Source organism: Malus sylvestris, chromosome 3, assembly GCF_916048215.2.
Source record: "Malus sylvestris chromosome 3, drMalSylv7.2, whole genome shotgun sequence".
NCBI lineage: Eukaryota > Viridiplantae > Streptophyta > Magnoliopsida > Rosales > Rosaceae > Malus > Malus sylvestris.
The window spans coordinates 28,894,860-28,907,716 of record NC_062262.1 but is presented as its reverse complement, the minus strand read 5'-3'; the positions used below and the strand labels follow the sequence as shown (position 1 = coordinate 28,907,716).

Sequence of the window (12,857 nt, the reverse complement as noted above, 5' to 3'; positions counted from 1 at the left end):
AGTAGTGAATCATGCCGGACTTAAGCTCAAATCCTCCTTTTGCATTTGGATATGTGATGCACAATGGTTGTTGATCCGTATTTGGCATTGCCAACTCCCTCAATGTACGGTTATCAGCCATGCCTTCTTGTGGTTCCTCCTCCTCTTCCGAACTTAAATGTGGTGGAGAAGATGGTGGTAAAGACACCGATGCACACTTTTGCTTGATTTTTCTCTGAAGCTTTCGAAGTGTTCGTTCAATCTCTGGATTGTAGGAAGCTAGATCAATGCTCTTAGACTTTCGAGTATGCATGTACTACAAAGAGTACCTGAAATAAAAACAAAAACACTAATTGGACAAGAAAAGAAAACAATAGAAAAATAAGTAATTTAGAAATAACAATCCCCGGCGTCACGGCGCCAAAAATTTGGTAGGCATAAAAGCACACCACAAAGTAGCACACAAATATCCTATTAATTTTCCTTATTAACACTAGGATTTGTCAATTGTAGCATATGAAAATAAGGGTCTTTCCCGCAGAAAATTGTTTTATCTAACTACTTAAAATGTCACAAAAACTGGTTGCGGTCCTTACTGACCAGCCACCAAAAAATAATTATTAGACTGACTTACACTGGTCTAAAGTCTATGAAATTTTATATGCAAATACTAGACACATAGTACGACAGTCTCACAAATTTTTGGGAGTTTTGGAGTTGATTGGCTATTTAAATTAAATCGTACAAAAACAGTACAGAAATAGATTTTGAGTAGATCACAAGTTTAAGAAAAACGAGTTAGGGGAATTGTTATCCACCACCAAATAATCATGCAAACATGTTATGTTTCATTCAAATTCCTTTTATTTCCGGATGAAGATGCTCAAGTTGGCTCAATGTTAGAACACAACCTATTACTCTTTCTTACGTAGTATGTTAAGAGAATGGCGTTTTCAACTTAACGTAGTCCCTAGCATGCAATCTAGAATGGCATGTTCATAGATTTAACAAGTAGAAATCATTAAGAACGAAAAGAGTTTGAGTCATCACAAGGCATGGTAAGTACTGGCATTGTCTTACTTATCCTAGAAATTGGTTCACATGTTAATCACAATTAACAAGTACTACTCTAGAACATATGTAGGTCCTCATTCAACAAGGGCAGGCATACATATATTCATAGCATTTAAATCCTAAATATGCTTACTAAGTATGCATCCATAGAAAACATATAAAGAATTCATCATTGACATAAGTAGTAAACCAATTTTCATCCATTCATAAAAGCAATTTAATGAAATGTCATAACAAACTTGCAATCATATTAGGGGCTTCAAAACAGCCCCTAACTACTTAAAATTTAGTTACACATAATTCACAAATTAAACCAAAAGTAAAACATGGGTTTGAGAAGATAAAACCAAGAAAAATAGAGTGAAGCTTCTTCTTCTTTCCTTCCTTGCTCTCTGCCGTGCCTCTTGCTCTCTGCCTATTCTTCCTCTGCCGTCAGTCTGTGCTACGTTTTTTTGTCTCTGTCTCTATCTCCTCTTTTATTATTTCCGTTCTCTTTTTTCTTTTTCTGCCTTCCCACTGCTCTTTCTTTTATTCTTCCACTCAGTCCGTGTCCTCCCACTTCTTTATTTTCTGTTTTTCTTTCTCTGCGCCTGCTGTCCGTGTCCCCCCATCTGCGTCAGTGCACTCCACTTTCTTCCTTTATTTATGCAGTGCTGCACTCCTCTCTCTGCTTTCTGCTCAGTGTCTTCCCCACTCCCTGCTTATTATTCTTCTTTTCCTTTTCTTATTCCTTCCACTCTTATTTGTCTACTGTTTTTCTTTTCTTTCTGTCTCAGTGCACTGCCCTCCTTGCCGTGTCTCCCACTCCACTTTTCAGCTATCATTTTTTATTTTATTTATTTATTTATTTATTTCCTTTTCTCCATTTTGCTTGAAATTGATCCTAAAACAAAATTAACTGCACATTAACACAAGGTAAGGTAAAATGCCACAATTTTAACACAAAAACATCACAAAGACTTTAGAAATGGATGGTATAAATGCATGAAATATATGAGTGATCACTTACCTGGGTGTCCTGCGTTCACCTTTGCACTTTAAGCGTTCACAATAATTATGTGCAGGTAATATACACATGTGTGGATGCAAATTTTCTCCTTCTCCTTCTTTGACAAAATTGCATCTACAAAACAATTAACACCTTTGGTCAAGGCCAAGAGCCTCACGCGCCCACGATGAATGGGGGGCTTTGGCCGAAGAACCTCCGATGCCAAAGTTGGAAATTAGAGAGAAAAAGTGTTTAGAGAATTTTTTGGGAGTTTTGCAAGAGTATGAACTTGGGTTTTTAGAGAGAATAGGGACATATATATAGCAGAAGGAGGTGGCTGGCCCTTGAGCTTTTTTGTGTGAAAAAAGGGTGATTTAATTTGGTGATTTAATGGATTAATTGGGAATTAATCCATTAGTTTGCCTAATTAATTTATATGGGAGGTTATGGAATAATTTCTTTGTAGAGGATATAGAGTAAAGATGGATGAGATAAATTTGAACTTGTTACCTATTTTTTGGTTGATTCTCCACTGCTTGCGTGTAGGAAACCCGGTGTGTCTCGGGGGTCTTTGTCCTTTTTTCCCAAAAATCCACGTGTCACCTCTTGATTATTTTTGGCTCCACAAATGCCCTCACACCTGCTGGGCTGCTCGTAGGAAATGGCAGTAGGTGTAGAGATCTTCTTGCTCTAGGAAACTTAGGACTGCTTCCTGTTTTGATGTAGATTCCCTCTTTAATATGAAATTAGATCCTTCTAGGAAAGGGAAATAAATTTCTCTCAAAGCTTATTTAAGTCCACCTTAAGTGGGTTATTAAATCAACTTTGGAGAATGATTTATTCTACCCTACAAGAGAGAGAGAGCTTAGAGGATATTTGTTCCCCCTCCTCTAGCAATCTTCTACATCTTGCCCGTGCAAATGATCATCTTTCGTTGCTTTCTCCGTCTTCTCTAGGCCACACCGATGCAAGAAAAACTTTATTCTTCTTGGGTAGTGCTGCCACAGGGCAGTCGTTGAAGTGATGCGGCACGTTGATTGGCAGGGGCTAGGAGTCGGTTTGGCATGGACTAAGGAAGTGGTTGACATGGGTCATTGCTTGCACTGCTTGGCTTGATTAAAGCCAAAGGTTGGCTCGACATGGGCCGAGGAAGTGGCATGGCATGGGCAACGATTTGGGCTGCCACGTCTGGGCTGCTTGCCCAATATGAGGAAACTGCTTGAGTTTGATTTCTTTGTTGCCGTAGATGAAGTAGTCAAGGATAGAGCTGTCAAGATCGGAGCTGCCGAAGATGAAGTGTTGGATAAGCGAACTATTAAGTGCAAAAGTGGTTGCTGCCTAGTTGATCTTCAAGCATTCGATCTTTTAAGCTATGTTACCTTCTCGCATTAGAGAGCTTAACCAGGTGGGTGTCGGGAAATTAGTTTACCCTCTCGCACTAGAGAGCAATTAGTTTACCTTCTCACACTAGAGAGCAATTAGTTTAACCTTTCGCACTGGAGAGCAGACCTTTTTGGGTGTCAGGGAATTGGTTTACCCTCTCGTACTGGAGAGCAATTAGTTTATCCTCTCGCACTGGAGAGCAGACCCATAAAGGGTTTTGAGCAGTTGTTGTGGACAGCAGTTGAGCCAGACTTATGAATAACTTCTTGAATCTTCATTGAGAATAAAGAAATATATCAACTGTGCTGGAAAGTAGAAACTGCATAACAAATTGGATATTCTTCGGCTTATGAAGCCTTGTTCGTCGATTTGCTTGAGTCTTCGAACTTATTTGAAAAAAATCCAAACGTGGTTTAGGGGGTGATGAGAACTTACCTTGCTTGTGTAGGCCGTTTTGTTGACCTGTCAAGATACTCGTCGCATCGACCTTCATTTGTCAGCTTCTCAAGGTACTGCTTCCACTTCAGGCAGCCGTTGGTAGTGTGGCCTAGTCCTTCATGGAATGCGCAATATTTTGTATGATCCAGCCTGGTAAGATCGCCTTTCATGGGTGGCAGCAGTTCGAACCAACGTTCATTCTTGAGCTTGCGGAGAATTTGGCCGATTGGAACTGTGAACTTGGTGAATGTTTCAAGCGCTGAGTCTTCTTTGGTCGGGGAACGTTCCATGTGCTTCTTTTCCGACTCATTTTTGTTAGACTGCTTGGCCTCGTCCCATAATGCATGCTTTTCTGCCAAAGCATACGAAGCTGCTAAGGTCAATTCTTCTCCCATGATCAATTTTTCGAATAAAGGATGTTCGGTGGGAAGCTCATTTCTGAATGCTGCCGTTTCTATGTCTTCGTTGCAGCCAACAATCTTGGCATTCCCCACTTTGAAGCTCTTGACATAGTCGCGAATTGTCTCCCGAGGGTCTTTTACGATGCTGAAGAGATAGTCAGATGTCATTTTGATTGAGCAGTTAGACAAATACTCATTAGTGAAAACAAAGGAAAGTTCGTTAAAACTCTGGATCGACTGCGACGGTAAAGTGTGAAACCAATCTTGCGCCTCACTTTTTAGAGTTGTGGTAAAAATTTTGCACATAAGCACATCGTCGTTCCTGTAGAGAATCATGGTATTGTGGTAATACTTGAGATGCCGATCCGGATCTTCGTCTCCCTTGTACAGAATGAAGTGAGGCATAATGAACCCTCGAGGTGGATCTATCCACTCGATCTTATTCGTGAATGGTGACATGCTTATGTTGGTCATGTCTTGTCAAAGCGCATCGTCAGCAGCCTTGTTTCGTTGGAAATTACGCAGTCGTTCAGTTAGGAGCCTATCAACTTCTTCTTGAATTTGTCTTTGCGGAGGCAATGGAATTTTCGACTGCCTCCGGTCGTGACCTATGGGTTTGGGCCGCTTTTCCCTATGCTCGACTCCTCCATGTCGCAGCTGCGGTGCATGTGGTATGTATCTGGCAAGCGAACGGGCCGTTCGCAGGCTGCCGGTTAAACTTGAGTCGGATTGAGTGACTACTTATCTCCGTCTACTGTGCTGCCTACTCCAATGTGAGGTGGAGAATGCTCCTTGCGAGCCTAGTTGTGAATGAACATTTCACCTGAAAGGTTGTCCATGTTGATAATCGGGGTGTGACCTCAACCGGGAACCTATGCTTGCCCGTGGGCTTGATTGGGAATGCACGCTCCTCCGCGCGCTAAGACGAGAGTATACGTTATCCCAATGACCTAAGCGGAAGCGTAAACTACCAAAACGTTAAGATCGTGGCTGGTTGATAGGCTGCTTGTCAGGATGCTGGTAGAGAGGTTCATATGCCCTTGTCCTACTTAGGGGCACCTCATCTAGGGCATGTTGGATTTCGGTGCGTTGCAAGAGTTGATTCACCAAGGTTGTCTGTTGTGCAAGGGCGCTCGTCAACTCTATGACTTGTTGAGACAAATGTTGTTCGCCATTTGGATTGGAAGAGCTTGGAATGAATGTGCTTCATTGAGCAATGGAAGTGCAGTAGGCTCCGAGCGCGAGATTTGAATTGGGAAATGTCAAATCCGAGGTGAAATATGGTGAAAATGCCCCCGGTTTGATGGTTGCTTCGGATAGTTGAGATATTCTCGGGTCAACTTGAGCTGCTTGGGAAACCATGGGAAGTAGGGCTGTAGAAGCAGACAGGGCTATAGGAGCAGGCTGGGTCGCGGGAGTGGGCTATTCGGCAAGAGTAGGCTGGGTCGCGGGAGCAGACTGGGCCACGAGAGTGGACTGCTTGGCGAGAGCATGCTGGGCCACGAGAGTGGGCTACTTGGAGCGTGATGCTCGCGAATGTGAGGCTTGGGCTCGAATTGGCAACACATTGGGCTCGCGTTTGGCATAGAGTGACATGGCTTAGGTCGTGGCTTTAGTGGCGTGGGCCTTGGATAGCACGCCTTGGGCCGTAGTGGTGGAGCCATGGACCTCTCCGCGGGTGATTTCCATGGTGGCCATCGCGGTGGTTGCCATGGTGGAGCCTTGTGGTGGTGGTGCCGCTCCCCCTAAGATCACGTTTAGTCTCGTGGATTGCCACGGTCCAATTTCTTGAATATTGGAATTTTCACTTGTGGAATTTTCTAAATTTCTAGCCATTGTATTTCTCTTTTACATTTTATCAAAGAATCTTGGCAAATAAAAAATTCTAATAATAAGAACGTACGAAAAATACAAGTGGACTAGAAAAAAAAAAAGGTCGTACCCAGTGCACAAGGCTCCCGCTTTACACAAGTGGACTAGAAAATAGAAAAAATAGAGAAAAAACCATTTTGCGCGAAAGTCTTCTACGAGTGTGAATCTCAACTCTCAATGAAAGCACCAATTTGTGGATGCAACTTTTCTCCTTCTCCTTCTTTGACAAAATTGGACCTACAAAACAATTAACACCTTTGGTCAAGGCCAAGAGCCTCACGCGCTCACGATGAATGGGGGGGGCTTTGGCTGAAGAACCTCCGATGCCAAAGTTAGAAATTAGAGAGAAAAAGTGTTTAGAGAATTTTTGGGAGTTTTGCAAGAGTATGAACTTGGGTTTTTAGAGAGAATAGGGACATATATATAGCACAAGGAGGTGGCCGGCCCTTGAGCTTTTTTGTGTGAAAAAAGGGTGATTTAATTTGGTGATTTAATAGATTAATTGGGAATTAATCCATTAATTTGCCTAATTAATTTATATGGGAGGTTATGGAATAATTTCTTTGTAGAGGATATAGAGTAAAGATGGATGAGATAAATTTGAACTTGTTACCTATTTTTTGGTTGATTCTCCACTGCTTGCGTGTAGGAAACATGGATACGCCATAATGCAAATCTAAAACTCAACCATATCATAGTATTTTTCCATACATACATACATACATACATACATATATATATATATATATAACGTAGCGTAAAATGCACAATCTATAACGCCCTACTCCCGAATTATTTATTTTCGGAAATAATTATTGGGGATAAATCCAACTAAACACTAGTTTAATTAACTATCATTACTTATGTTTCCTTATTTCAATTTCTTGATTCCTTCCACATTGAATTATGACCAACATCCAATCACTAAAAACATAAGGTTAAATCTCATGTTTTCACCAATTTCCTTCACATTGCTCAATTCCCAAACAAGGTTTTTGTTTCAAATATTGTATGGCTGCATCTAACGTCTCGTTAGACTGCCTACGTACCCTAAACAGGGATCAAGCCATTCGTAGTTCACATTAGTACTTCAAAGCATTCACAATAATTATACACAATAAGCAATTTTATAAACATTGTGGAATTGTCAATCACATATATATATATATATAATGTATGATTAAAAAAAAAAGACCCACTTACCTGAGGTCCGCGTTACGACTCCCTAGCAAGTATATCAAGACATCATAAACCATCATCGCCTATGACCAATTATCAAATCACATCTCAGAGTTCATACCGATAAAATACACAATTTACATAAAACACATCCCTACGTAATTCAATTCGGAAGATCTGCATCACGGATTTCCAATCCGTTGCTTCCAAAGATCCACATTATACTTCTAGAACAACATCCTAAAGTCCCATTACGATCCAACAGTCAGATCTCCGCCAATTGTCAAAACCAAGTGGCGGTTAACCTTTATTTTATGAACTTACAATTCCAATTTCGGGAAGATCCGTATATCGGATTCCCTATCCGTAAGTTCCAATGGTCCTCAAATATTATAACGTATTAAAGTTTGGTGACGATCCAACGGTCGGATCACTGATTCATACAATGACCTATTAACGTAACGTAGAGAATTTAGATTCCAACAATCAACCTACGTCATGCAACTACCAAAACTGAACTCAAGGCATCTAATTAGCCTAAGAATAACATTGATGCCCCCTGGCCACGCGCTGCCGCACCAGGCACCGCGGGTGGTGGTTGGCCGCCCCGGCTCGCCGGAAAACTCAACTATTTCTAAAAATTCTCAAAATTTACAAAAATGAAGATCTCAAAGAGTAGATCAAACTTTATACCTGTGACTAAGGCTAATTTGGTCGAGAAACACCTTAAATCACCATGAGCTGTACGGAACCCTTGAATTTGGGTGTGCTCCATTCAACCTCAAACAAACTTTGACGCCCCAAAAATTATTTGGGCTTTATTCCAGACCTCATAAGGATGCTATAGGTGGTGGTAATTGGTGAAAATAATTTCAATAATAGAAGAATCGACGGTAAAGGTTTCCCGCACCCACCGTGTGATTTTCATACCTTCATGGCTAAATTTCTACAATTTTGGGTTGTAATGGGTAGAGGGAAGGTCGTGGAACATTTTCCAGGGAGTTAGATAACGTGGTTTGTCGGAAAAAACCGATAAAAAACCATCGGAGAAGATGACCGCGTCGGGTCAGAAAAATGGAACCAGGTCGATGGGATCCCGCGCTCCCATTTTCTCTCATTTTTCCTCGTTTCCTTTGTTTCTGATTGGGCCATCCTAACTCTCTCCTCTCCTTATTAGTCACACACGTCCTCTCATTTTTCTTTTATCTTCTTTCCTTTACATCCCCACCATCCATTCCTCATTTCCTTTAATCTGGGCCACCCATGTGGCACTCCAGATTTTCCCCTCAACAAAATATGAAATTAATTAATTTACTAAAATGTCCTTAACTTTAAATATTAATAACTTTTTCGTTATAGCTCCAAATCACATTTTGTTTGCGCCCACATGTCCGTAGCGACGAGTAAAACGAGAATACGCCAAGAAGATGAGTCTCACATGAAACGACTCGATAATCAACACAAGTCAACACTTTGCCTTGAAGGGCATCTTCATAACTCACATATTAAAATTATAAAATCACCATTTTTAGGGACGGGCTGTTACATTTCTTGTTACAAACGTTTAAAATTTGAAGTCTATGGGTCGATTATGTTGGGGATGGAAGAAGACTACACTAATACAATGAAGTTGTCATTCCTCTAATAGGTGGCGCTTTGCTGCTTTCACAATCCTTACAAAGTTGCATTTCCTATGGCATATTGCATTTCAAAACAATTATTTTCTTTGATTGGGTCTTCCTGTATGTTATGTGAGTTCTTGTGGAGTTCATATAATGCACACTGCACAACCAAATATTATAGCCTAAAAGCCGAAAAGCCCAAAAATATTTTGGGATTCCCAAAAATTTGGTTTGGGATCGATCTTGAAATTGGGAATACCGAAAATTTCAGTTTGGGAATCGGGACTAAGGTTTTGGTTTGGTATCCTATACCGAACCACCCCTAATGGTTTTTGGGCTTTGGTGGGATTGTGCAGTAAATTGTCTATTTTGCCCTTTTTTCATTTTTGTTTGCAACTGTTGCTCCCGTTTGAAAGGTGCTTTTTGGTGTTTTTGGTTGAGCTTTGGCCACGTTGCGTTTTGTAGGAAAGATATTGGAAACATCTTCCACCTTTACTTCCACCTCCAACATCTTCCACCTTTACTTCCACTTCCAACATCTGGAGAAATTTTTCAGGGTGACGGGAACCTTACATCACCATGGACAGTTGATGTACCCATCCAATTGGAGGATGCCACGTTTCCCATTAAAGAATCCATCTGATTTAGTTTTTAAGAAAATCAATTAAACTAAAACTAAAACATCTCCATGGCCGAGCCAAAACAACCCACAGCGCCCCTCCCAGGCGTCTGATCTGTGTTCCTCCAAAATTTTCATCCTTCTTTTGTAGAGACAGGAGAAGAAGAACTCAATTTTGGTCACATATTCTTGGGAAAAAAAATTGAGTCATTCAACTCCCACTACAATCTCTAACTCGCGTCGCTATTAACTCAGTGAGTCGACTTCTGTGCTGGTTCGCCTCACAGTTTCATACCCATCATAAAAAACCCAGCAAGGAGCAAAGATTGCCTGTCAAAGAAAAACTCGAACATCAAGCCGATGAAGATGACGACGAGGAAAATGGGTTCGGCACATAGCTTCGGCAGGTTATCAATTGGAGGAACTCCATCTTTCACTCTTGCCTGTTGTTGTTTGTCTATAAGGAAGAGGAAGAGAGGGAGGTGGTGTGGTACCAAATTTCAATAGGATTAGGGTGGCGTGTTTTGCCGGAGTGGGGGCTGTATGGCCTGGAGAATTTGTATTTGAATTTTTCTGTTTTAGTTTTTATCTAATTAATTTTTTAAAAGATAAACCTTGTGGATTTATAAATAGAACAAGTGGAGTAACTTCATTGAAGGAGTATTCCAGTTGTCAGCTATCCATGGTGATGTTAGCTCGGTTGTCGAGATGTTCTACTTTTTGGGTTTAGTGTTTGTTTAATTGATTTTCTTAAAAACTAAATCAGAAAGATTTTTTAATGGGGAATGTGGCATCCTCCCATTGGATGGGTACACCAACGTCCATGGTGATGTGGGGTTCCCGTCACCTTGAAAAATTTCTCCAGCATCTGCCACTTTTTCTTTTCCTCTTCTTTTCTTCTCTCTGTTTTTTCATCTCTCTTTGCGTTTCTTTCATTCTTTGTGTGTGTCTCGCTGTTTTCGTCATGATCCGATCCTTTAGAAGGGTGGTTGGCCTGTTTTTTCCAGCTGTTTTCCGCGAAGGAATCGAAATGGTTTGGGTGCGTTGGTTGTTGTGTGCTGTTATTTTGTGCTTGGTTGGTAAGAAATTTTTTTAATTGATTGTTGTAAAATTCGATTCCTGCTTAGGGTTTTGTTGTGGGAGTTTGCAAACCCTTTCTGGGCCAAGTATATAATTTGATACTTTGGATGCGGTCCCTAATTCTTAACATTCTTTGACTAAAACCTTAATGGTATTCAAAGTTTGATCAAAGTCCTTTGACTTTGTACACCTCATTATATTACAATTAATATTTATATTTTTATAGTTTTGACATTAATTGTTTGATATTCTATGAGATTTATAATCCTATAAATTTAAAACCCCTCATTATAATACTATTAGAAACAGTTACAATAAAAAAATTCAAATATTTTGATTGAATAATTGGATAAAAACTATGTAAAAATAAAAAATAATAAATGGCAAAAGAATGTATCCATAGTGTTAAAAAAAATTGGTACATTTCACATGTAACAAAGTGGTACATTAATAAAGAAGAATGGGTAGATTATAAATAAATTAGGGTATAGATAAAAGATTAAAAATTTATGAGTACAAATGAATTTTTTAAAAATATAGGCACCAAAAGAAATCAATACATGGGTACAAAATAAAACTAAAACGAAAATACTACAAATTAAAAAAAAAATGTTGCAAATTAAAAGTGGGTACAAACTAAAAATATAAATATATGAAACAAAGTTTAGGCATAAAACATAAATATACCATTGTAATTTTCTATCATTGATTAAATATACAATGTCACGTGATGATATACACATAGGTACAAACACAAATAAAACTTTAAAAAAATATGGGCACAAAAAGAAACTAATTTATGGGTACAAATTAAAAATGAAAAGAAAATTGGTACAAATTAAAAATAGGTACAAACTAAAAATAAAAATATATGATAAAAAATTTTGCTATAAATATAAATATACTAATTGTAACATTTTTAACACTAAAGGAATATATTTAAAAATAAAAATATTTTATTATTCAAATAATTAATGATATTATTAATACCTAAGGACTTTGATAAAAAATTAAAAATGAATAGGATTTTAATCAATGGAGAAGTAAAAACAAGAATGTAAACCTAATTTCTCTTTTATCTTTGCATTGTGCTTTTTTTGGGCTAATTTTTTTATTTGGCCTTTTGATGGTTTGTGCTTTGATTTTTCTCTGAATGTTTAAAAAGTCAGAGATGACGATGGTTAGTTTTTGGGTTTCCTTTGCCGCCAGAAGCATTCGGCTCGACGATAAGGTCGTTAAGGCCGAGATTTGGGACACCACCGGCCAAGAAGGTTCGGATCCACATTCTCTGTTTCTTATTTTTTTTATTTTTAATCTTGAGTTTTTTTATTAGATCTTGGAATTCTCATTTTCGTTTTTTTTTCTTGGGTTTTCTTGGTTTCTTGAGAAAATTGGGGTTGTTTGGCTTATATTATATTGCACGAATTTGAGCTGAATTTTACTGGGTTTGTATTTGTTTTTGGAATCGGTCTCGAACAATCTTCGTGAGCTTCTCGTTTTTTTCTTTTTAAAGTAATTTTTCCACCCCTTAAGAATGTAAAATTTTATTTTCTTTTGTTCTTGATGGATATGCTTTTGTTTGTAGGTTGATCATGTTGTTTCATTTTGTGAAACAGTGTAGCCTTTGTCAATCAAATGCTTTGCTGAAACATCCAATAAGAAGAATAAAATAACTATGGTAAGAAGCAACCTAATTTCAGAAATTTTATGTGATTCAGCTTTTAAATTATAATCTTCTAAAAACCTTTTGTAGATTGCAGAGTCATTGGAGAGAGGACTTGCTGAGGACATTGCGAATGTATATAAGCTACAGTGTTCGTTTCTGCAATGCAGGTTGACTGGTTGAGTATAATTTCCTAGATTTGATTTATGCCTTCCATCGTGTTAAGTCAGTTAAATGTACTATTTGGTTTTTGGGTTTGAATAATGCGATTTGAATCTTGGGTTTAAAAATTTTGTAGCCTTGAGTTCAACTTGATCCAGAGCTAATGCAAATGAATTTTTATTATTCCTATATATAAATGATGGATGTTGAAATGTTTTTTCATTTATTGATATCATAGTTTGCCATTGTCTGTCCGATTCATTCATGTAAAGTATTACTGCTAATTAATTACAACTGTATTAACATTTTGTTTCAGTTGTAACTTTTTTTTTTCTTGATGATCCAAATTGTTTTATTTGCAGTGATTGCTTCAAGGAAAATGTGCTCTTATGGGATA

General features: G+C 38.6%; 1 protein-coding gene and 2 long non-coding RNA genes across 3 annotated transcripts; 1 reads left to right on the top strand and 2 right to left on the bottom strand.

The window, feature by feature from the left end:
* Positions 1 to 295: 295 nt before the first annotated feature.
* Positions 296 to 4,737, bottom strand: LOC126617138 (uncharacterized). The gene is made up of 2 exons (XM_050285186.1): positions 3,860 to 4,737; positions 296 to 308 (listed from the first exon to the last, which is right to left on the bottom strand). The coding sequence occupies exons 1-2, from the start codon at positions 4,735 to 4,737 to the stop codon at positions 296 to 298; spliced, it is 891 nt and encodes a 296-aa protein (XP_050141143.1).
* A 4,628-nt stretch (positions 4,738 to 9,365) lies between these two features.
* On the bottom strand, positions 9,366 to 10,599 carry LOC126614238 (uncharacterized). Its single transcript, XR_007620330.1, has 2 exons — positions 10,431 to 10,599; positions 9,366 to 9,426 (listed from the first exon to the last, which is right to left on the bottom strand). It is a non-coding gene; the product is annotated as an uncharacterized LOC126614238 (long non-coding RNA).
* A 1,539-nt stretch (positions 10,600 to 12,138) lies between these two features.
* On the top strand, positions 12,139 to 12,857 carry LOC126614237 (uncharacterized). The gene is made up of 3 exons (XR_007620329.1): positions 12,139 to 12,313; positions 12,389 to 12,468; positions 12,823 to 12,857. It is a non-coding gene; the product is annotated as an uncharacterized LOC126614237 (long non-coding RNA).